Below are 25,780 nucleotides of genomic sequence, written 5' to 3' on the forward strand. Positions count from 1 at the left end.
TAGTTTCCGGGAGACAGATGAATGCAAATATAGTACAAGTTTATTTTGCTATTTGTTCTACTGGACTGTTCCTAGCTTATCAGCCAAGGAACAGACTCTTGTTTTTCTAAATTACATTCATTTATAACATATATTACATCATCAAATACAACATCACCCCCACTCCTTGTTGTCTCTCCCCAGAGATCCTTTGAAGTTGCTACAGGTAAGAGTTTCCCACTCTTTTCACCTTGTACCTACAACTACAATTCACTCCTTTGTTCATAGTGATAAAATTTATCTCATCTTCTGTGATGGTGGAAAATAAATCATTCTAGTCTTTCTTTTCTCAGGCTTTGCCTTGATTTTCCAAGACCTCATTGACATACATAAATAGCTTTGATAGAAGTGTGCTTAGGGCATTCATGAGGATAAATCCTAACATTTACAAACTTGAAAGCAATCCAAACAACCTCAAAAACTAATACAGGAAAGCTTTCTTAAACATCCTTAATAAATAATCACCTAAAACATCTCCAATAATAGTGTGCTCACTGCCACTTCATAGAAACAGTCAATTAATATTTTTTAGAAGGTGAATGAAAAAGGGGATATGTATTGAGTTGGCCAAAAAGTCCATTTTGTTTTTTCAGTAAAATAAAACACACATTTTTCATTTTGACCAGTAACTTTATTGATTTGGATATTCTGAGTATGTCAGCTATCTCCCACTTCTAGTGGTTAGAGGCCAGGGGTGCTGCTAAACATCCTCCAATGCATAAGACAGCCCCACAGCAAAAAATTATTTGGCCAAAATGTCAATAGTACCAAGAAACTTCACAAACCACTTTATATACATTCAATCAGACACAGTGATTTCCCCATACAACACAGAAAACTTTTTTAGCTTTTCACTTGTGTTTTTCCTTTCTTAAAATAATAAAGCATAATATACTGAAAATGTTGCATATTTTCTTCCATCTTCAATATTAAAATGGCTGCACAAAAATTCACCAATTTCATTAAGCTTTTTTAAATGCATGCTGATATGACAGCTGTCACAATACAATTTAACAAAATTGTTTCGAATGAAGTTACAGACAACTAAGCACTAGTAGAGCCATCGTATAGAATAAACTAGCTTTTACCAACCCAATATAAGTTCAGTGACTGAAAGTAACCTCACAAGGTGATCCTATCATAAACTCCTAATTATGCAGGTCGTGATGAATAGTCACACCCCAGGCCTATAATTTCATGAGTAAAAATTTTTAAAAGATTTTACTTATAGGTCGTAGCTGATCTGAGAGATACAAATAAACTTTTTTTCTTAAATATTGTTACATATATCAGCTGCAAAGATTCAAAGTCACCACTAGCTGTGCATTTGTATGTAACTAATGTTAAGGCACGATGTTTAAGCCCTCAGTTTGGTTATAACACGTATTTCATAAGGGTGTGTGATACTCCATAGTAAATTGTATCTGAGATATTGCAAACTCTGAAGTCAGTGTTGTGTTTTTTTTCTCATTTACACTTGAAAATGGCTAGAAAAATATACCAATTCAATAATCCAAGAGATGATGAAGAACTTCAGCGAATGCTATTGGAGTTTCTTATCCAAATATTTTTGCAAGTATGGTAAAAAGTATTTATGCCTTGAACATAGCAATATTGTTTGTGATAACTGTTACAAACATTTTGCAAAGCCAACCAAAGATTCTGATTAATTAATGTTAAAGACATATTTGGTTGTATTTTTTAGCAATACCCCTGGTTTCCATTATTTGAAAATAAAAATCTTTATTCTTTATGTTTTTATATTTCTTAAATAATTTCTAGATTGTAACTGAAAAGAAATTTAAAATTATATATTTTATTATATAAATGTTATAAATGCAAATTTGCAGTGGCTTTTTTTTCTTTCAGCACATCCTAGTAATGAATGTGTCTCTCAGATACATGTGATGTATGCTGCAATTTTTTGATAGCAACCTCCACAGGGTTAAACAAGTACTGACCATTATTCTTATGCATCTAGGTTAACATATCTTTGAAATGCCAGAGTTATACTCTTTTTCAGACAACTCTCAAGAGAGCACAAATGTTGTTAATTATCGTGTAATCCAATCTCTGTGTTGCTTTCTCCCACCTTCATGTAATCTTCCTTAAATTCCCTCATTAATTCCAAATGCATAAAAGAAACTGCAAAATTCTCACTCTGAAGCATTAGATCTTGCTTCCCAGCATGTCATCAATGTGGCTCACATAAACTCTTACACCTCTATAGGTTTGGACATTTCAAAAAGAAATTGGCACATCACTTTGAGATATGAATGAAAGCCCTTTTAGTCACATATCCTTTCTTGTACTCTGTACTTTACTGTGCTTCTTTCCCCCTTTCATTGATCCCATCCTTCCCAAATCTTTCAACTGCAGTTTCCAGAACCTCTATCCCACGGTAATCTAAACCTACACCTTCACAGTCTTCAAAGAATGCTTTCTCTGTCTTCTTACTCTCATTGCATTCTGACTCTCCCTCTCCACCCAGCCAGGGTACTGCTTCCTGTAAACACATTTCCACATCTCACTTCAACACTTGGAGGTAAGCACTGCCCCAGCTCCTTACTGGCTAATATGGAAACAGAATATAAGCCCCCACTTTTTTTTTTTAACTTTTACTTTATTTATTTATTTGTTTGTTTGTTTATTTATTTATTATTTTTATTTATTTTCATAAATTACTTTATTGTTCTTTTGAAAGGTAAATATAAAATCAGAAATAAATCTCTCTTTAAGAAGGGAGTAAGCCCTGGCTGGTGTGGCTCAGCTGGTTGGAGCGTCATCCCATAACAGAAAGGTTGTGGGTTTGATTCCCAGTCAGGGCAGACACCTAGGCTGTGGGTTCATACATGTACAATTGTCAGAATGGGCACATATAGGAGGCAACCAATCAATGCTTCTCTCTTGCATCAATGTTTTTCTCTCTCCCCTCCTCTCTAAAAATGCAATGAAAAAGAGTCCTCAGGTGAGGAAAACAAATAAATAAAAAATAAAAAAGAAGGGAGTCAGCTTTAAAATGATATAAAAAAATAAATGGACCTTCTATTTAATCAGGTGCCACAGGGAAAAAAATGCCTTGTTTTAGAATATTTACAAATATTTTTTGAGCTACAGAATCTCATTAGCAGTAACATTAGCTAAATTTGTTAGGCTACTATCAAAGCCCCATTTCAGATTGCACTTTCCTATAGTCAGTTTTTCTAATGAATTTGAGTACACTTTGGTTTTTTAATACAACACAAAAGCTATCCATATGCAACAGTATTTCCAAATTATTACTCCTCCTTTCTTATATAATAAGCCCTTTCTCCCTTGTTTACACTATCCAACTATACTAACTTTTACTGTTTGTCTTTCCATATCTCTGCTATCTACCTGCTGGAAAGTCATCTACATTCATTGAAAACCTTGGCACTCTCTGCCTCAAGTCCTGGCATCAACACCTCAGTTATGTCAGCGTCCATGAAGATGCTCTACCCAATACTTCATTTAGCTTCACAGTTCTTTTACCTCAAACCAAATAACTTCACCTTCAGTCTACCTTAGTTACACACCCACACACTAAACTTTATCATAATGTAAGTAGAACCACTACCAAAATCTACTATTATCCTTTCTTTGTTACGACCTCCTATATTTCCAGCTTTCTCATACCCTCAACTCCATCTAGTTATTCTTGCTCTTTAACTTCAGAGGCATTCAATCCACTGATTATTCATTTTTATTGTCATTTTTCAGTTTTTTCAGCCTTTTCCTGGCCTCACCTACCTATTTACTCTATCCATATCTCTATCTACCTATCTATCAAACTTATCTATCACAACTACCATTCACTATACCTACTAGCAAAACCCTAATTGATTCAGCCTCATAACTCACTTTGCTCTTACATCTGAGCTGAAGGAAAACACACAACTATACAGATTGGCACCACTCCAAATTTATGGTCTCCAACTTCATCTGGGCCCTAAATGAATCTTAATAACCCTTTCATCTGTCTTCAATTGGTTCTGTCTCCTATTTTTCTTGGTGGCTGTTATAGGCACATAGTACCTTTGTTAACCCCCTATTCATTTCTGACCTCTACAACTCACTTCTTATTTTGAGAAATTTAACATTTTTAGACACAAAGTATTTCAATTTCTTGCTCTTTCTTCCAGCTGTACAAATATACATGAGGGTATACCCTCTTATCTGTAAATCATCGTCCCTGGGCTTAGTGAATAAGTGGTATCTGCCGACTCGTCAAAATCCATTCAAGCAAATCCCTCTATCTACTCTTAAACCAGTACCTTCCTGTATCCTCTGAAACCTTGCACCACCATTTATTCCCCATCCTTCCTCCATTTTCAAACTCTCCCTCTTCTCAACTGGCTCCTTCTACAGATAAACATGCTCAGGTTTCTAACATTCTGGAGACAAAAACAAAAGACAAAAATACCCACAATCTTCCCTTGATTCAAAGTCCCATATAGGTATCTCTCTACCTCATCTTTTTAGCCAAACTTTTTGAAACACAGTCTATACTCATTGACTTATCTTCACTTCTCATTGACTCCTCAACTTCCACAATCTGGCCTCTACCACACTCCCATGAAACTGTTCATAAGAGCAGCTAAAATCTCTGCATTTTCAATTGCAAAAGAAAAGTTTTTGGTCCTTATCTTTCTGGTCTTTCCTTGGGTAAATAGCAATAGTATTTTTCTCCTTGATATCCTTATTGTTTCCTTGGCACTACTGCTGTCCTGGTTCTTTTTATACTTTTTAAAAATTAAATTCATTTGAGTAACATTGGTTAATGACATTACATTTTAGTGCTTCTTGAAAATGTTCCTTCATAGACTCTCCTTTTCAGCTGAGAATTAAATAATGAGTAGTCTCAAATTCTGTCCTCGGCTTACTGTCTATTTCCTTTTCTCCATCCCTTCTTCTCCCCACCTCCCACTCTCAAATATAAATACATATGTATGAGTGTGTATATAAATGTATATTTACTTATTAGGCTGGACATATAAGATTGCTAATCGTCAAACATCCCTTAGCTACAAAAATGGCAATTTCATATGGTTCAACCTAATATTTATAGATAAGTAGCTCTCTAGACTGATGGAATAAGAGAAGAAATAAAGGATAACCAAATTAGATCAGAAAAGAATCACAGCATCTGTAAAATTAAATCCTGAAACTATATTAGCTGGAAGAAGTGGGATATATTATCATATGAATGTTATTGGCCTGGTAGTAAATCACACATAATATAAGTAACGTCAAGTGCAAGCTAATGTGGCAGGTAATTTAAAAATGCCATTTGATTACAACAAACTCCAGGACAACATATTTTTTCCTGAAAATGTGGCCAATAATAGGTGATTTAAGCTGAAGAAAAATTATAAAGGAAACATTAGTTATACTGTCACTCTTTTGGAATAGGAATAACCATTCTATAAGAAAGTGGCTCTCAAACTCTAGTAGAACTGCTGGAAGCCACAGTGGTTTTTTTTTTTGGAAAATGCCCCAAAATAGTAACATAATTTATCATATAAGGTCGGCACAATTTTATTAGCAGAAAACAACTACAACTGTATTAAATGTATAGTATGAGTGTCAGAGGAAGTTTTGTTTTCTTTGGTCATTACTGTATTCCCAAGGTCAAAAAGGGTGTCTACCACATAGTGGGTGCTTAATAAATAATGGTGAAATGAATAAGTGTATCCACAAATATATCAACCACAACAATCGAACTAAATATGCTTAAGTATTTTCCACTTTGTTTTTCCTAATACTCATTTGCAATATGTTTATTCATTTTGTCATCTCCTACAAGAGGAAACAGTTTAGGAAAACTACATACAACAAAACCATAAAAAACAGAAAACTATGCATTAACTTTCATTTCAGGGATGAAGTACCTCAAGTCCAACAGAATCCTATCAGAAAACCATGACATAATGTGGGTTTGGAATCATGTACCACTGGCCATAGGATAATATTCCCTACTGAATGTAAGCAAGATAGTTTTTTTCTTTTACCTTGAAATAAATGGTTGATGTAAAGAAGAGCTGTGCCAGACAGTCAAAAATAAATGGTTTCACCTCTAGGAATTAAAAAAAAAGATTATTCAGAAGCCTTTTAATTAATACATTGAATTACATATTACCCCAAATTTTCATGATACATACCAGAGAAGCTAGTAAAGGGAATCCAGCTCACAAGTTGAAGGAACTGTGTTCGACAACAGAAGCCATCCCAGAGAGGAAGGCTCTTATACAGGAATGCTTCACAAGAATAAAACCCCTCCTGTAACACAAGTTCATTACAAAACCTTTTATGGAACTCTTTAGTCTTAACTGCTCTCTAAACAACCAGTTTGTTCTATGATATAGCAGTTTTACTCTTAGACTAATTTTGTCATCGATATAATTAAAATCCTTCTGCCAGGTATAAGACTTCCCCATAATAAGGCTCAGATGATTAATATTTGGATATATTACCATCTTTAATCAACATAGTTTTCAAATACCATAAACTTCATCAATTAGAAAGATGGCAAAAAGTCAACTTATGAAGTAGTTTTAAAGACAGATAAAAATGTATTAGTTTGGAGTACATGCAGTCATGTGAAAAGTCAACAAAATGTATGCAATGCTATATAAGAAGAGTGCAATTTCATTAGAGGCCATAAATCAAATCCAAACTCTAGGCAGTTCCACCTGGACTGAGTGTCTATGCTGTTTACATTTCCACCAAAGGAGGATAAGGCTTTCCTTCTGTCCTTTGTTGCCCTGAGCCTTAAGAGTGGTGTGCACCAGAACTCTATTCCAGACCTTCTCTTGACAACATCAGTTCTCTGGACAATCTCATCCATAACAGCTAAAACCACAATGTATATCATGAGTCCTAATATGCATCTCAAGCCCAATTCTCATTCCTGCACTCTGGAAGCCTTATTTAACTGTCTACTACTAATGACCTCTCAGATGCCCCACAGGCATCTTTTAAATCAAATTTATCTTTCCTTCCAAGCCTGCTTCTCCTATACTCCCTTTCTCATTGAATGCCATCATCATCCTCCCAAGCAGGAAACCTAAAAAGTCAACTTAAATTTATCCCTTTCTCCGCACCAGCATCATCCACACCCAATTTCCAATTCAACAGTTTCACACCCAATCCTAAAGATTTATTCAGCAAACATTTATTGAACATCTCTTTTGTACCAGGTACCAAGCTGAACACCTGTACAGGAAGAAAATTTAGACATGGTTCCAACCCACCAGGAGCTCATAATATGCAGAAAAATAGATGCTGAAAGTTACGATACAGGTAACCACAACAGAGCTAAGGGGGCACACTGAACAAGCATTTAACCCATACTGGGGTGCTTAAAAGCTTCCTCATAGAGCTGATATCTGAGTTGCAGCTTCAAGTACAACTCAGGGTTATCCAGGCCAAATAATTAATTGGCTGGAACATCTCAACATTTAAAAAATGTTTGTTGATTATAAGAACATAAGTAGTGACCCCATGAGGTTGATCATAACTGGCTAATTAATTAATTGAACACATCCATTTACATCTTCAGTTTGTTCTTTTAAATTATAGGCCATTCTCTCTTATTTGCATAATTTAACAAATAACTTTCTTCGAATCCAACCATACCGAGACAAACGTCAAACTCAATTCAGCTCTACTTATGAGTTTTGAATTGAGCAAATATGGTTTACAAAAGATGTCAAACAGTGAAGAAAAGGTTTTCAATGGATAACCAAATAAATTTTATTAAGAAGTGGTGGAGTGTGCACAAGTGGACTCTTACTTGTAAGAAGCACTCTGCCTTGATGATAGTGTCCAGGAAGCTGGTAAATTCTTTTCCACATTCATAATTATTCACCTTGTACCAAATACATTCTGGAGCACAAATATTAAACATAAACATCTGGCAGCACGGCAATGAAAACTACATAAAACATAATTATCATAACTGTAAAGTAACAAATGCGTGACAAATAAATATAAATAAGCCGTGAGTCTCTTACACCCTAGCCAACTCACACTACAGACTGCAATAAGGATGTGGAGGTGATAGTGAGATGATCCTCAAAAACCTGGTAATATAGGGGGAAAGCTTATAGTGAAAAAAAAAATAAACTGCTAAAATTTACATATAATCAATGTGAACAGCTTTATGTCATACAATGATCCAAACTAGCAATATATGAATTTAAATTTATGAATGCCCTAAACTTCAATTAGGGTGACCTGGGGAAATCTAAGAGTGGTAGGACTTCAGTAAGTGGAAATCCAATAAACTGTATCATATCCTACAAACACACACACCCCCCCCAAAAACCTCAAGCAGAAAAAGGAGAGTTAATATGGAATTGACTAAAACTGATTTTTAAACATTCCAAGAGTCAGGAATTGCTCATTCAGGAAAAAAACAATCTAGTGAACAAAATACTATCTTTAGAGAAATTGACTCCATGGAGGAATGAAATGATCAAGATTTACTATGGCCTGGATGAAAAACTCGCTCACTGCCCTTTCCTTCAATTCCATAATTAAGAAATCATCTAATGACTCATTTCGCTCCCATATATACTCATAGCAAAGAAGAGATACTCTAGTTGAGAGACATGAACAATTTTGGTCACCAGAATCACTTCTGGTATAAAATAATAAGGTGACATTCTGGCTTATACAACAGTCTCCTGAGTTTGGTTAGCACTGATCTATAGAATCTGTGGCTTAATGGATGGACATAGAAAGATGAAAAAGCCTTGGATTGTGAGGATCATCAAAGTGGAGCCACCCAATGAGTTTTGGTAGCCATCCAGCAGTATTTCCTTTCCAACATACCTCCTTTCTTACTGCCTTTAAAATTGCAACAATGGAAGCATTGTTGTAATTTTATGATTATTATCCAAGCAATAATTATATCTCCTCCTGTCTAAAATTTGGCACCCTTATAAAAGGAACCCATTTATAAACTCTGTTGTTCCTTCCTTAATCATCCAACTTTTAAGTACCAATTTTTACCTTCTTGCAATGTTTGATTCAACCAATGATATAGCCTCAGTAAGACTGATTCATCTCTGACACAGTTAATATAGTGAAGTAGCAAAGAATTGTTCAGCACTGCACCCATCTGAGAAGGCAGCTGCAAAGACAGAACAATTAACTTAAGTATGTAAAACGTAGGTTAGAGCAACAAGCAAATCATCAGATAGGAAATATATAACAGAAAGAAAGGCCATGAAAAGCAAATGGAAAATGCAAATCAGCACATGGTTCAGTCACATACCTCTAAGCAATGAATGTTCTGTAAGAGTTGAAGGAAGCTTTTAAGCTGTTCTACTGGAAATGGTGTATTGCTACAGAGATAATCAGAAAGACTCATTCCTTCTTTTCCATATTCTTTGCTGTGGCTACTGGAACTTAGCACTGGTATAAGTGAGTGAGAATTCCATTTCTAAAGGAGAAAGACAATAAAATAATCTATCAATGGGCTAAACAGGCTACAAACGTAAATGTAAAAGAAGTTGCTAAGGTAGTTCAATGAATGAAGTCTGAATGCGGGTTGCATAGACTCTTAGGTGATAAAACCATATTTAAATATCTATAATCTCTTCCAACATATAAATGGTTATTGTTTGGATTTAATAAAAGAAGTCATCACAAAGTCATCTAAGGTTTTAAATACTTACTCTCTTTCCAGGACGGACATTGGCTGGACCTAACATCAGCTTTAGAGGTTCTGGAGAAAGTCCCTGATTCCTTTGCCTCACAGCAACTAGAGCTGTCTTCCACAGGTTCTCTGAATTCTTAAAATATATCTATAAATTTGGATGTAAAGTACATGAGAGTAGGTACCTATAAGTTGAAGCAACATAAAATCTAAAACTCACTAATTGAAAGTATATTGATTATAAAATACTTTGCACCCATGCAAATCCATTTAAAGATTATTTATCTATTAAGAATCTATTAAATACATTAAATGGAATCAAAATAAAGTGCCCACCCCTAAAAAAAAAAAAAAAACTTCCCAGAAACAGTACCACAATACTAGATCTTAAAACAGTATGCTATAAACAGTTCAGTCCAAACTGGTAAATTAATAAAAAAATAACATATTTCAATCTCAATATAACTGATCACTCTTCAATCACTTACCTTCTTCTTTATAGGCAAAGATATAGAAATCAAAGTGGGAACAAAGAACTTATACAGTGACAATAAAGCATGGAGATAAGGCTGCATTCCCTGAAATAAAAATGAGAGTTTTCAATTTTCAATTCTGTGGTCAATAAGAAAAAAAAGTAACAACAGAATAAACAAACTAAACACATATTCAGACCCAAATTTTACTATGCAATATCTCCATGGGAAGATGCTACAGAAAATCAAGGAATAAATAACCAGGCATTTCCACCAACTACCATAAAACAACCTTCGCCAACTTATTATCTTCTCTTTCTCCCTATTTAAGGAGCTTTCTCCCTATTTAAATTCTTCCTTATATTTTCTCTCTCTTTTTTAAGATTTTATTTATTTATTTTTAGAGAGGGAAGGGAGGGAGATGGAGATAGAGATGGAGATGGATATGGAGAGAGAGAGAGAGAGAGAGAGAGAGAGAGAGAGAGAGAGAGAGAGAGAAAGAAACATCAATGTGCGGTTGCTGGGGGTTATGGCCTGCAACCGAGGCATGTACCCTGGCTGGGAATTGAACCTGGGACACTTTGGTTCCCAGCCCGCGCTCAATCCACTGAGCTACGCCAGCCAGGGCTCATATTTTCTCTCTTTTATTTATCCATGCCTTAAGCTTACCAGTGATACCTGCTAGCATAGCTTACTCTCACTTGGAGCATATTCAGGACTCAAAGTTCACTCAGTTTTTTTTTTTAAGATTTTCAAATTTATTTTTATAGAGGGAGGAAGGGAGGGAGAAAGAGAGGAAGAGAAACATCAATCAGTTGCCTCTTGCACACCCCCAACCAGGGACCTGGCCCACAACCCAGGCATGTGCCCTGACAGGGAAGTGAACTGGTGACCTTTTGGTTCACAGGAAGATGCTCAACACACTGAGCCACACCAGTCAGGGCTACTCATTCTTAATTTGAACAGAAATGCAGGAAGTCAAAAAGGGAAGCCAGGAAAATAGAGCAAAGGAAATATTAATCTATCGTTATCATAATTCCTTAAAAATGGATTAGGAAATCTAACAATTGGTATGTGGTAGCCAAGCTGCTTCCCATAACTGAGACAAGTCTTAAGAAAAGCATTAATTTTACAATGACAGAAGTCATTACTACCGGATACTTGTGTTTGATATATCTGGCTATCTAGAGAAAGCATACCACTAAAATGAATTCCAAGGAAGTAACCCAATTGTTTTGTTACATTACACTTTTGTTGAATCAAATACCATACAAAATAAGGAAGGCAGAAAACGGGGCTTAGAAATATAGTGCCCCTGTTTTATAACAGCTTCTCTAAAATTAAATTTATTTTAAGAAAACCAAAATGGCCTAATTTATCTATGCTGAAGCATCTTCTGGTCTCTGTACTCATATCAATTTGTATCAGTGTTTGCTTTCAGTTGAAATGTTTTTTTGATAGAGCAAATACTTAGTGGAGAGAACTTTAGAATTTATTGCCTACTTAACTGAAACTGTCTTTGTTGTTACAAAGTGAACACCTTTTTTTTTAAAAGGAGATTTTCCATAGCTCTGTGACTATACACTTAAAATGGGTGAGTTGTATGGTATGTGAATTGTGTTTCAATAAACCTTTTATTAAAAGTCAATTATTTTTGTAAAATGTTAAACATGGTATACTAAACATATTACATGTTTAACTCTGAGTCCTCCTAAAGCCTCACCAAAAAGTAAAGGAATGAAGAAGGCATAGACACAAGTTCAAGGTGAACGAGAGATGAGACAAAAGCAAATGAGAGATCTCAAAAAGATTTTGGAACCTAGAATGAAGATGAACAAATAGTGATCAGCTTAGCAGAACAGAGAAAATGAAGCCTAAAGCAGCAATAGGAAAAAGCCTCAAAAGCAGCATATTCATGCTTGAGAACTCCCAGAAAGGTTCAGGAATTTGCAGAACCAGATACCTCTGAAAAGTGGAGCTGCAAGAGTGGCAAAAAACAGGAGGATCATTTGAAAGCCTACATAAGAAGCAGTTAGAAATACAAATTCCTTCACTGCACTTATAAGCAAACATGAGGGTGTTAGTCTCTGAAGATAAAGCTGGACTTAGACAGCAGGCACAACTGTGGTAGGGTGTACCAGGACTTCTCTCCACCCCTTTCCACTGCTTATGTCCCAGAGTCTTAATAGCCAGGTTCCTATCCTTGTGATGGTCCCACTTGGTTGGACCATGGGGTGCCCAAGTATTTTATCAAACATTATTCTGGGTGTTTCTCTGAAGGTGTTTTGGATGATCTACTCTTAAGTCAATAAGCTTTGAGTAAATAAGATTGCCCTCCATAATGTAGGTGGGTCTCATTCAGTCAGGTGAAAGCCTATATAGAACAGAAAAGATGAGCCTCCTGGAAGCAAGAGAGAATTCTCCAGCAGAATGCCTTCAGACTGCAACTGCAACACCAGTTCTTCCTGACTGTATAATAGACTGCCTTTGGACTCAAACTAGAATAGCAGCTCTACTGAGTCAGGCCCACCCTGAAGATTCTGTACTCGCTGGCATCTGTAATCGTGTGAGCCAATTTCTTAAAATAAATAAACACACAAACACACACATATACACACCACCTATTGGTTTTGTTTCTCTAGAGAAGCCTGACTAATACAACCTCTAGGCAGGAGACAGAATTCTTCTCTGGGAAAAGTGACGCAGTCATTGCAGGGGGGGTGGTTCCCCAATGAAAGATACATCAAGATCCTGCAATGAACAAGTCCTTAACACACACACACCAGTTTCCAATCACCATTTTAGTGCTTTACAATTAAATATGGACAAAAAAAAGTTTACCAGGCATTAGAAAGAAGCCAGTACCATGAAATAAACTAAAGAAAGGAACTCTTGAGGTTACAGAGACAAATCTGAGAACAGAAAAAAAAATCATAGCCCAAGTCACACAGGCTTGTGCCTGGTAGAAAGAGAATCCCAGAAACCACCCTCACCAGCCCTTAAGATAGACTGAACTCCTCCTTCCTGTTGCAAAGATTGCTCTCAACAGGCCCTAGCACTTGTAAAATAATGACATGCTTGCTCTGCTTCCCACCATCCATGTTTGCCAACAGAAGGACAATTTCTGTGTTTTGTTTCCTCCATGGATCATAAGTTAATGATGCATGGAAGGTACAGAAGGGATACATGCCTTTACAAGGTACCTGAAATTCACAAATCCAATGCATTTGTTAACATGTGCTCATTATGGCTATTACCATTCTATATGTTAGGTTACATGTGAGCATGGCTATGTCTTCTTGGCTTGACATTATTGGAATTGAACAAATTCACCAAAATCCAGCTAATCAAAGCAATTTATGAATGCATCTTTGTAAATGAACATTGATAATGGAATAATTTAGTAATGTACTATACAGAATGTTGATAATAAAGCCATATAATTAATGTTTGGGTTTAAATTTTTTAAAATTGTTTTATTGTTGTTCAAGTACAGTTATCTGCATTTCAGTAAATGAATGGATCAAAAAACTATAGGTTTAATATTTTTACACAATCATGTATAAAATCATCCACTTGAACATACAGTTTTTGTTCCACTTAATACAAATCAGCAAGATCTTATTTATGGTAAGAATTTTCTTATTCTATTAAAATGTCTTGCTGTTAACATGCAAAAAAGCACATCATTTTCACAATTTTTATTATTGTGAGGTAAAATTCAACTTGTACAAAAACATTATTATTAATATCTTCTCAGAGCTAAGAGAAAAGACTGTATCCATAGAACCAAAACAGGAAGCTATAAAAGAAGATAATTGAATTGTACCAACAGGAAACTTCATACTGGAGAAGCACAAGTGTGCACACGTGTTTGTGTTTTTTCATTAAATCTGAATGTTTTCCGGTGGGTCATGAAGGTTTCAGGAGTTAGGCATAGGCACTACAACTACCTGTTGCTTTGTACCCAAAGCTTCACAAACTTCTCTTACCTGACAGGTATAGTGGAAATAACAATGCAAGACAGCTATAAGGACAAGAGATAATGGTCTGGGGGATATACTGAAGTGTAAGTATCCATAAGAGAATACTGTCCTAGATCACACCCACACCCAAAAATAAACGGGTCGCTTTATTTTAATAAAATAAAGTACTGGTCACTTTATTTTGAAGGCAACCACAAAGCTGATGTGGCTCCCGGTGAAAATAAGTTTGATACCCCTGCCTTAAAAGGTCTCTCAAGGATCACCACTCCTCCTTGACCACAGTTTGATTCGGTTTAATTTTGTTGACTGAGTTGCCTAGACAACAAGTGCCTCAAAGGTAATGACTCATTCCATTTTCTATCTCTGAAGCCTAGCTCAATACTTATCACAGAGTACACTGGCTAGTTCTGGGTCTTTGTGGTACTCACCATTTTCACCTGAAGATCAAGCAGTTTTCTCACACGAAATGGTTTGACTAGAAAAGGTAAAATAAAAAAAGTACTATGGATGTGGCTCATACACCTGCTTCTTACTACACTTTAAGAATATAAACACCTTAGTTAAGCCATTAAGCAAATGCTTAGATAAAAGTACTAAAAAGCAATTCCCACAAAATTCTGTCATAGAAGTAATGCTAATAGTTAACTTTATAAAGGCCAATACAAATGCTAGTTCAACACAGTGAAGGTAATATAACTGGAATAAAAATACTCACCATTCTCTTTTTTAGTAAGTAAATACAGGAAATGGCAGACATAAGGGCACTGTTAAAAGAGAAAAAACTTTTAAAAAGAAAGAAATAATACATGTGGAACACAACAGCAACAAATTCTCCTCAAATGTCAATTTTATCCTGATTAAGTGAAAAGGCTTCAGGACATCCTTGGAAAATACTCTAAAGCTTCTCTTTTTCATATTACACAGTAGTGATAAAAAGTTTTTTAAAGATTTTATTTATTTATTTTTGGACAGAGGAGAAGGGAGGGAGAAACAGAGGGAGAGAAACATCAATGTGTGGTTGCCTCTTCACATTCCCAACTGGGGAACCTGGCCTGTAATCCAGGCATGTGCTCTGATTGCGAATTGAACCAGTGACCCTTTGATTCACAAGCTGATGCTCAGTCCAGAGCCACATCAGCCAGGGAGACAAATAACAAGTTTTAATCAGTATCCTGTGATGTCATTTTAAAATTTATTTTTAAAATACAAAACACTGCAGTTTGAAAAACAGAAAAACTTCTACCTAACAAAAATTCATAAACTCCTTCTATTAGTCCATATTTATTAACACACAAACTTAAAACTTTAAGCCTGAATTCCCACTTAAAAACATGTTCCCATGTTGCTTGGTGTTCAAAATATCATTTCCAATGATCTTAATATTCCAATAAGTGAATATAATATGATAATTTAATTTACCATTTAGCTCTGGGTTTGGCAAATAGCACACAATCAATAAATCTGTTACTTAAACTACTAAATGATTGGTTCCCTTATACCATTTGATTTTGAGTGTCCATTTGTTGAGGTTTTATTCTAGATCAGGAATCAACAAATCTGCTTTTGTAAATCAATTTGGAACACAGCCACACTTACTCCTTTATGTACTGTCTATACAGCAAGCTGCTTTCACTACACCAGTAGAGTAGTTGTGACAGAGACAGTATGGCCCTCAAGCCTAAATGTATACTACCTAGTCCTTCAAGAAAAAAATATGCCAACAATTGCTCTAGATGTTAGGAAACTGAAAAATAAATCATTTAATGGAACTAGAGAAGGTAACTTTTTAAAAGCAGACTTTTAAAAAGCAAACTTGCATTTTAGTAGTCATGACTCTAAAGTTTAAAGTCTAAAGTATGACAGTTCATACTGCCTCTCCCCTACTTAGCAAAAGATTCAGAAAGACTCCAAACATACTGGTAAGAAGAATGAACTTAGATAAGGAATTCTTTTTTAAAGGAATGAATATATATTATGACCACATCTGCCATATTTGACACAAAATATAATAACTTTCATGGAAAAAAAATAATGAGGACAACTCATTATTTTGTCCTAACCAGTGTGGTTCAGTTGGGTGAGAGTAGTCCTGCAAAGCAAAAGGTTTGCCGCTTGGATTCCCAGTCAGGGCCTAGGTTGCAGGTTAGGTCCCCAGCTGGCACACATATGAGAGGCAACTGATCAATGTTTCTCTCTCATTATTTCACACCCTTAAAATATAAACATTAGTAACACTATTTAACATGCTGGGTATGAAATAAGTCTCACACAATCACTTGCCTAGGCACCAACAGCATAGAAAATCTGACATTCTCTATTAATCACATCTAGAAAGGAAAAACTCGTATGTGTCTAGGACCTCACAAATGCCTTTCTAGCAAATAACTAACTACCATATCTGACTCAAGGCAGAGTAAGGCTTCTACCAAATTATATAAAAATGAGTCTTCTGAAGGAATGCTTTTACAAGTTAGGCTCCCTATTTCTTGATGTGGGTGATATGTGCACAAATGTTTTTAGTTTATAAAAATTCATTGAGCTGCTAACTTATAGGCAATTTTCTGTACGTATATTATACTCCAATAAGTATTTTTTTAAAATACAGAAAAAAAAAGAGGGACTTCCAGTCAAGATGGTGGCATAGGTAAACAAATTACAAGCCACCTCCTCATAAAACTCCATCAAAATTAAAACTAAACTATAAAATAACCATCATTCAGAACAGTCAGAAATCGGGACTTCCAGTCAAGATGGTGACATAGGTAAACACAACTCACTTCCTCGCTGAAACACATCAAAATTAAAACTAAAGTGCACACCAAAGATCACTCAGAATCATCAGATATCGAGTTGAATGGAAGTCTGACAACTACAGAACAAATAAACCACATCGTTCCTGAAGAGTAGGAGACACATAGTTGCGAAATGGGAGGGTCCCACACCCACATTTGGTGAATACAAATCTGGGAGGGATAACCCAGGTGTTAGGGGTCCCAGGCCCCCCAGCCCATGGCAACAGTGCCAGGAAGAGAAGCCCCATAATTTCTAGCTGCAGAAACGAGTGGGATTGGAGTTGGTGGAAAAAAAAACACAAACTATTGGACTCCTTGGCAGTTCTTATCAAAGGGCTCATGATGAACTTGCGCAGATGAACTTCCTCAACTCCAGCAACAAGATAGCAGCCTGAAGGGCACCAGTGGCATATGGGGAGGAAATGAAGTGTTTGGCATCAGGGCAAGTACCAAGGAAGAGCTCTCTTTCAGAAAAAGAGGAGGGCAGAAGCCACTGTGCCTTTTTTGAGACCTACCCTCACACAGCCACAGAACCAGCAGGCAGGAGACATATCTGAGACTCCATCAATGTGGCTTACACTGTTTGCCCCACCTTAGAGTTTACCTGAGGCTCCAAAACACTCAAATTATGGGCCACCCCCAGCCTTGTACCTCTTGCTAAGTGACCACAGGCCTGGCACTAGCAGCAGCCAGACTAGATTCATAGCTTGGCTTCACCTGGGAATCTCCACACCCAGCACAAATAGCAGCAATCTCAGATTGCTTTACAACACGTGCAGTGTGGCCCCAGTGCTGACCTTGGCTTGTGACATCTGGGAAAGCCCAGAGCCAATCTACCCAGTGGACAACTACAGACCATGTCGCAGAACCACCACCCTGCCCCTGCAGAGCTGATCCTCCTCCGAGTGAGATGGTTGGTGGTCATTGGTCACAACCAGCCCTTGCACCTGATTGACATGGGCAAATCCCTCCCATTGACCTGTCAAGAGCAATTAAGACTCAACTACAAGAGGAGAGAGTACTTAGCCCACATGAATGGTACCCCTTGAGTACCCAGCTTGGGTCATAGGAGAGGCTGAGCCACTGGACCCTACAGGACACCTACTACATTAGCCCACACTACCAAGACAGGGAGTCATAGCAGCTTTACCTAATACAAAGAAACAAACACATGGAAGCAGCCAAAATGAGGAGACAAAGAAATGTGACCCAAATGAAAGAACAAATCAAAACTCCAGAAAAGAACTAAACAAAGAGATAAGCAATCTATCAGATACAGAGTTCAAAACGCTGGTTATAAGGATGCTCAAGGAATGTAGTAAGGACAACAGCATAAAAAAGATCCAGTCAGAAATGAAGGATACACTCATTAAAGAACAATTTACAGGGAAAGAACAGTAGAGTGGATGAAGCTGAGAATCAAATCAATGATTTGTACACAAGGAACCAAAAAAACCCCTGCTAAAACGTGACTGGTATGTAGTGCAGAGATGTGAGAGGGCTGGCTGGGCACCCACAGGCAGCAGCTGAAGTGCTAGATGAGTATTTCAGCAGCTTGGGGAATCCCACTGAGAAGTGTGGAGCCTAAATGTCAAGCTGGGCTCCCCAGCCTAGAGCACCAGAGCCTGAAATGTACCCAGATAATAGCTGTGAAAAGCAGCAGGGTTTCTCTCTGGCAGGGACAGACAGGTGGACACACAGAGAGCCTTTAAAGGGCCAACACATAAATTTTCATTTGCAGCCACTTACACTGAGCACTGGCAAAGGGTGGACATAGTGGACTAGAGACACTTGAGGAGAAACTGGAGATGTGGCTTTGGGGAGAGAACTGAGAGAACAGCAGCTAAGATCCTGGTTCTGAGTCATCCCCAATATTGCAGGAGCCATCTTAGAGCAACCCCCTCTGAGTGGCATCAACCTGAGGGGAAGCAGTAACCCAGCCCACAGGAATTACTCTACTACACCCTGTGGTGCTTACGCCTGACTGCTGACTGCTGAGTGCAAAGTGACTAGATTAACAACTGAAGGAGACAGCCAAAGACAGTAGATCCCTGGAAGTCTCCAACAGGCTGCCTGAGGCCAGTTGGGACACTATCTGACATTACCAGAGATGGTTCCAGCAGAAAAAAAATCAGTGGTAAATACCAGATGCTACCAAGAAAAAACCCACTGCGGTCTTCTCCATGATTTGCAATATTTCCTCTCCTGCATAATTTCTTTTTAAGATTTAACTTATTCATTTTTAGAGAGAGGGAAGGGAGGGAGAGAGGGAGATAAACATCAATGTGTTGTTGCCTCTTCTGTGCCCCCTACTGGGGACCTGGCCTGCAACCCAGGCATGTGATCTAACTGGGAACTGAATCAGCAACCCTTTCGTTCAAAAGTTGGTACTCAGTCCACTGAGCTACACCAGCCAGGGCATCCTGCATAGTTTTTCAACATTCATTTCTTGTCCTTCAAGTTTGTGCATATTGAGTCACCAGATATGATATTATAGTTTATTTCAATTCTCATAATTTGCTCCTCCTTTCTCTTACCCCATTTCACCTTCTTCTTTCTTCTTATTTTTGTTTCAATTTTGTTTTCTCTCTTGCTACAACTTGTTTCAATTCTGCACTCTTACTATTTTTTTCCCCATCCAGCCTGTCAAAACCATTGTTCTTGTCATTGGTCATCTCGCATTCTTTTTCCCACTCTCAAAATACCTGTGTCCTCTCTCCATCTTTGTTAATCTTTGCTCATAGGTAGTGGATAAGGTGGTTGTTGCTACAGTTCTTCAATCTTATTTCTAGATAGTATCTTTAGATTTCAAATCTCAAATTTCACCATTCCCCTCTCCTACCCCATTCTTGTCTTCCTCCTGCCCTTCCCTTTCTTACTTTAAACATGAATTTTTCACCTGGCTTAGCTAGGTTTCCATCCCATATTCTTTTTCCTCTATCCCCTCAAAATAATTTCTCTTTCCTCTAAATATCTCTTAAGCTCTTCTCTCTTTCCTTGTGCCCTCTCATTCCCAATCCCACCTATATAAATCTCTGTGGTAGAAATTTTGTCTCTGTTGATGTCTCTGTGGTAGAAATTTTTCCGCAATTAGAACCATATTATTTTTTTATATATAAATGTATACTTTTTTTGTTGTGGTGGTGGTAGTTTTTTCTCACTACAGATATACAAATATGTATTTTTTTCTTTAAATTTTGGCTTTAACCTAATACTACACACTTCTCCTCTCTTACTTTATTACACTTCCCCCTCTATTTTTTAAAGATTTTATTTATTTATTTTTAGGGAGGGAAGGGAGGGAGATAGAGATAGAGAGAGAGAAACATCATTGTGCAGTTGCTGGGGGTTATGGCCTGCAACCCAGGAATGTACCCTGGCTAGGAATCGAACCTGGGACACTTTGGTTCCTAGCCCGCGCTCAATCCACTGAGCTACACCAACCAGGACTCCCCCTCTATTTTTTAAGTTATGAAGTAAAATTTATTTTCTTTCCCATTCTGTCTTGTCTCTATTCCCTACTCTTATTATTACATCTCCCTCTACCCTCACAAAATCTCTTCTGGAGGGGGGAAGATGGTGGCTTTACTCTACGCAGCGTGATTCTTGACTTCTGTGAAGAGGAAGAAAACTCGAAGATCGGTGGAGGAACAGAGCAAGTGGCCTAGGTTACCGAAACATTTTTGAAAACAGGACATCAAAATTTATTGTGATGATTGAAAAACCAGACGGTTAGGAGACTGCTTCAGGACAAAAGGGACCCAGGGATCAGCGCGGGGACTAGGGTGGTTGCAGTCCCCAAGCCCGGTGCTCCCCCGGGTATGCCTCAGGGATCCTGGGAGAGGGGAGTCACTGCTCCCTACCCGGAATACGGGGGTTAAGCAACACCAGGGGAGACCTTGTTGCTTGAATTCACAGAGAGGCCAGTTGGACTGGGGGAAAAAAAATCACCCAGGGACAGTGAACACCCACCCAGAGCCCTGGGAGAAGTGAGTACCTCCAGCCGGCACGACCAGGGGCGGCCTGCAAGAGCGCCCGCACCCCTAGCCTGGTGGGAGTGTGGATTGGTGGAAAACCCAGACATCACAGCCCCGATCCAGGAAAGGGTGCGGGCATTCTCAGGTTGCTGGAGCCTGCGGTGCTGAACCATGGAAAAGCTCGCCCCTTAGGGAATCCTGATTCTTGAGCTGTGAACCCAGAAGGGACGCGGCGCTTAGTGCATTCCTAGAGCCAGAAACTCAAAAATTTGGTGGATGGGCACGCCCTTTTATGATCCCCAGAGATGGCAGAGTGAATCCCAAAACAGCACAGGTGCTTCCTGAGATCACAGAGCTGTAACCCTGCGGGTACCCGGGAGCCCGGGAGAACGCGGCAGTGAGCTCCGGAGAGCAAGCGTGCTCGGGAGCACCCAGGGTCCTGCAGGGGAAAGTCAGATTGGCCCTGGGGATAGTACCTGAGAGACTTACTGAGATTTGGATGGGAAGAGTAATAAGCATTTCAAATGTCCCTTAGCCAGCTGAAGCCAGCAAGATCAGAGAAACGGGTCTGGACAGTCAGAAACCAACAAGAAGTTTTTTTGTTTTGTTTTGTTTTGTTTTGTTTTGTTTTGTTTTGTTTTGTTTCGCTGTTGTTGGTTGATTGATTTTATCTTGTGTTTTAAGTGACTTTTTATTTTTCAATTCTTCTCATTATTATATCTCTCAATCCCTTCTGTTTCTCTTCCATTCATCCTAGTATTATTCCTTCCACTCCAAATTTATCTCTCCTGCACTCCATCTTCTGCTTTTTTCCCTTTTCTTTTTTGATCTTGCAAGTTACTGCAAATTTGTATTATCTTTTTCTCACTTTTCCGACATTTTTTATTCTAATAGTATTTTGCTATTCTTTTTCTTTCTGTATAATCATCTTTGCTTGGCTGGTTATACTGTCATTTGATAGGTTCCCCATGGTATCTCAGTCACAGTGTGTTGATAATTTACTATCCTTCATCTGTGTTCCATTAATACACCTCTCAAGGTTCCATACTCCTCATTCCTGTAATCTGGATCTCATCAATTCTGACAGAAGACTGTTCTTTTACTATTACTGTAAATAAGACCTAGCCCATACAATTGTAAATACTACTCAACAGCCCTCCCTGATCTCAGAACATTTTGCAATGTCCGGAACTATACTATTGTGGAGGTTGTCTCTATTCTTTTATACACTACTCCTATTTACTAACCTTTAAGCCAACCCTACCTTAGAATCTAAACTCCCACAGCCTCACAGCTTGCTAGTTCCATCTAACAATCCTTTCGTACCCAGTAAGAGTCTTACCCTCCTTCCATCCTTTCTAAAACGTGAATAGTGGGGTGGAGGATCACGGTTCAGACTATAAGGAGCCAAAGGATAACCCATCTCTTCTCTACTGGCTGCTAACGTAAATATCATAGTACACTGTCTTGCTGTCTTAACCCATTTTGCCTTACTCCTCCAACTGATCACAAAAAATAGTAGTGGGGAGTTGTGAACACCAGGATACACAAAGGACACTGCACCACTGAATCTCACAAGCATTCTACCACAGAAGTTCACACCATAATAACAGAGAACCAGAACAGATCAATTTAAGAAACAGAGGCTAACAAGAAGAATTGCACGAACAATGAGAAAACAAAGAAACAATCCCCAAGTGAAGAGAAAGGAGGAAGCCTCAGGGAAAATGCTAAATGAAATAGAGGCAACTGAACTATCAGATACTGAGTTCAAAACAATGATTATCAGGAGGTTCAAAGAACTCTCAATCAGCTATCAGAAACTAGAGGGAAGCTACAACAATCTCACTGCAAACTATATAAACATGAAAAAGGAAATAGAAACTCTCAACAAGGGCCAAGAGGAAATGAAGAATGCCATTTCTGAACTGAGGAACACAGCAGAAGGAATGAAAAAGAGGGTTATACAAAAGATCAGAATAGTGAGCTAGAGGACAAAGTAGAAAACGACACCCAGAAAGAGCAAGAAAAGGAAAAGAGGCTCAGAAAGAATGAAGAGGGATTAAGAGAAATGCAACACAATATGAAATGTAATAATATCTGTATAATAGGGATACCAGAAGGAGAAGAAGAAGAACAAGGAATAGAAAACCTATTTGAAAAAGTAATGAAGGAAAACTTCCCTAATTTGATTAGAGAAAAAGTCACACAAATCCAGGAAACACAGAGAGTCCCAATCAAGAGGAACCCAAAGAGGCCCACTCGAAGACACATCATAATTAAAATGGCAAAACTTCAAGACAAGGGGAGAATCTTAAAGGCAGTGAGGCAGAAACAGGAAGTAACATACAAGGGAGCCCCAATAAGGCTAACAGCTGACTTCTCAATGGAAACACGCCAAGCCAGAAGAGAATGGCAAGAAATACTCCAAGTAATGAGAACCAGAGGTCTGAAACCAAGGCTACTTTACCCAAAAAGGCTCTCAATCACGATAGAAGGCCAAATAAGAAGCTTCTCAGACAAAAGAAGTCTAAAAGAATACACCTCCACCAACCCAGCTCTGCAAGAGATGCTAAAGGGACTGCTTTAAGGAAAGGAAGGAAAACAGAGAGAGAGAGAGGAACACACGTACATAAAAGACAATGAGTAAGTACCTATCAATAATAACCTTAAATGTAAATGGATTAAAAACTCCAATCAAAAGACATAGAATGGCTGATTGGATAAGAAAACATGGCCCACACATATGCTGCCTACAAGAGACCCACCCCAGGATAAAAGACCTGCACAGGCTGAAAGTGAAGGGCTGGAAACAAATATTCCAAGCAAATAGACAGGAAAAAAAAAAAGACAGGGTAGCATTACTCATATAAGACAAAATAGACTTCCAAAAAAGGGCCATAAAGAGAGACCCAGAAGGTCACTTCATAATACTCAAGGGAAGAATCCAACAAAAGGACATAAATCTTGTAAATATATATGCACCCAACATAGGAGCACCCAGACACATAAAGAAAATCTTAGAGGACTTCAAGAAAGTCATGGACGGCAACACAATTATAGTGGGGGATTTTAACACCCCACTATAAAAAATGGACAGATCTTCCAAAAAAATATCAACAAAGATATTGTGGCATTGAACAATACCCTAGATGAAATGGGCTTTATTGATATATACAGAACCCTCCATCCCAAAGAAGCTAAATACACATTCTTTTCAAATGTACACGGAACATTCTCAAAGACAGACCACAAGACAGAACACAAACAAGCCTCAACAATTTCAAGAAAATTGAAATCATACCGAGCATTTTCTCAGATCCCAAGGCACTGAAGCTAGAAACCAACCCCAAGGAAAAAAACCCAAAACACTCAAAATCATGGAGATTAAATAGCATGCTATTAAACAATGAATGGGTCAAGAATGATATTAGGGAAGAAATCAAAAGGTTTCTGGGAACGAATGAAAATGAACTCACAACAACCCAAACCTTATGGGACACAGCCAAGGCAGTCCTGAGAGGAAAGTTCATAGCGATACAGGCCCACCTAAAAAAGTTAGAAACATTCCAAACAAACAACCTAACCCTACATCTACAAGAACTCGAGGAACAACAACAAAGGCAGCCCAGAGCAAGCAGAAGGAAGGAAATAACCAAGATCAGAGCAGAATTCAATGACACAGAGACTAAAAGCACAATTCTAAGGATCAATGAATCCAAGAGCTGGTTCTTCGAGAAGATAAACAAAATCAACAAGCCTTTAAACAGACTCATCAGGAAAAAAGAGAGAAGACCCAAACAAACACAGTGAGAAATGAAAGAGGAGAGATTACAACTGATACCACAGAAATACAAAGGACTGTAAGAAATTACTACAAAGACTGTATACCAAGAAATTTGAAAACCTACGGGAAATGGACAACTTTCTAGAAAAATATAATCTTCCAAAACTCAATGAAAAAGAAGGAGAAAGCCTGAACAAACCAATAACAGCAAAAGAAATTGAAGCAGTAATCAAAAAACTCCCAACACACAAAAGCCCTGGGCCAGATGGTTTCACAGGAGAATTCTACAAAGCATTTAAGGAAGAGCTAACCCCTATCCTTCACAGACTATTCCAAAAAATCCAAAAAGATGGGAGATTCCCAATCTCTTTTTATGAGGCCAACATCATCATAATTCCAAAACTAGATAAAGACACAACAAAGAAAGAAAACTTCAGGCCAATATTGCTGATGAACATTGACGCTAAAATCCTCAACAAGATACTGGCAAACCGCATCCAACAATACATTAAAAAGATCATACACCATGACCAAGTGGGATTCATCCCAGGGATGCAAGGATGGTACAATATTCGCAAATCAGTAAATGTAATACATTACATAAACAAAAGCAAAGACAAAAACCACATGATCATATAATAGATGCAGAAAAAGCATTTGATAAGGTACAGCACCCATTTATGATAAAAACACTCAGCAAAGGGGGAACAGAGGGAGCATTCCTCAACATAATAAAGGCCATATATCAGAGACCTACAGCTAACATCATTCTCAATGGGCAAAAATTAAAATCTTTTCCACTAAGATCAGGAACAAGATAAGACTGTCCACTTTCACCACTTCTATTCAATATAGTACTGGAAGTTTTAGCCACAGCAATCAGACAAGAAAAAGAAATAAAAGGCACCCAAATTGGAAAGGAGGAAACAAAACTGTCACTGTTTGCAGATGACATGATAGTGTACATAGAAAATCCTGTAGACTCCACCAAAAAACTGCTTGACCTAATAAATGAATTTGGCAAAACAGCGGGATACA

The 25,780-nt window shown here is 37.8% G+C and overlaps 1 protein-coding gene across 3 annotated transcripts in view; it reads right to left on the reverse strand.

The window, feature by feature from the left end:
- CENPI (centromere protein I) overlaps nucleotides 1–25,780 on the reverse strand; it is a 101,219-nt gene that overhangs the window by 31,815 nt on the left and 43,624 nt on the right. For 2 of the 3 annotated variants that reach the window (XM_028522928.2, XM_036017000.1), the window contains exons 6-14: nucleotides 14,902–14,950; nucleotides 14,615–14,661; nucleotides 10,216–10,305; nucleotides 9,747–9,875; nucleotides 9,344–9,511; nucleotides 9,079–9,199; nucleotides 7,856–7,947; nucleotides 6,222–6,339; nucleotides 6,072–6,136 (exon numbers count right to left, since the gene is read on the reverse strand). In XM_028522928.2, coding sequence (XP_028378729.1) covers nucleotides 6,072–6,136; nucleotides 6,222–6,339; nucleotides 7,856–7,947; nucleotides 9,079–9,199; nucleotides 9,344–9,511; nucleotides 9,747–9,875; nucleotides 10,216–10,305; nucleotides 14,615–14,661; nucleotides 14,902–14,950 — 879 coding nt within the window. The remainder of the gene's footprint in view (nucleotides 1–6,071; nucleotides 6,137–6,221; nucleotides 6,340–7,855; nucleotides 7,948–9,078; nucleotides 9,200–9,343; nucleotides 9,512–9,746; nucleotides 9,876–10,215; nucleotides 10,306–14,614; nucleotides 14,662–14,901; nucleotides 14,951–25,780) is intronic. The other variant, XM_036017001.1, reaches the window with a different exon arrangement.

The sequence above is a fragment of the Phyllostomus discolor genome, chromosome X, assembly GCF_004126475.2.
Source record: "Phyllostomus discolor isolate MPI-MPIP mPhyDis1 chromosome X, mPhyDis1.pri.v3, whole genome shotgun sequence".
In the NCBI taxonomy this organism is placed as follows: Eukaryota; Metazoa; Chordata; class Mammalia; order Chiroptera; family Phyllostomidae; genus Phyllostomus; species Phyllostomus discolor.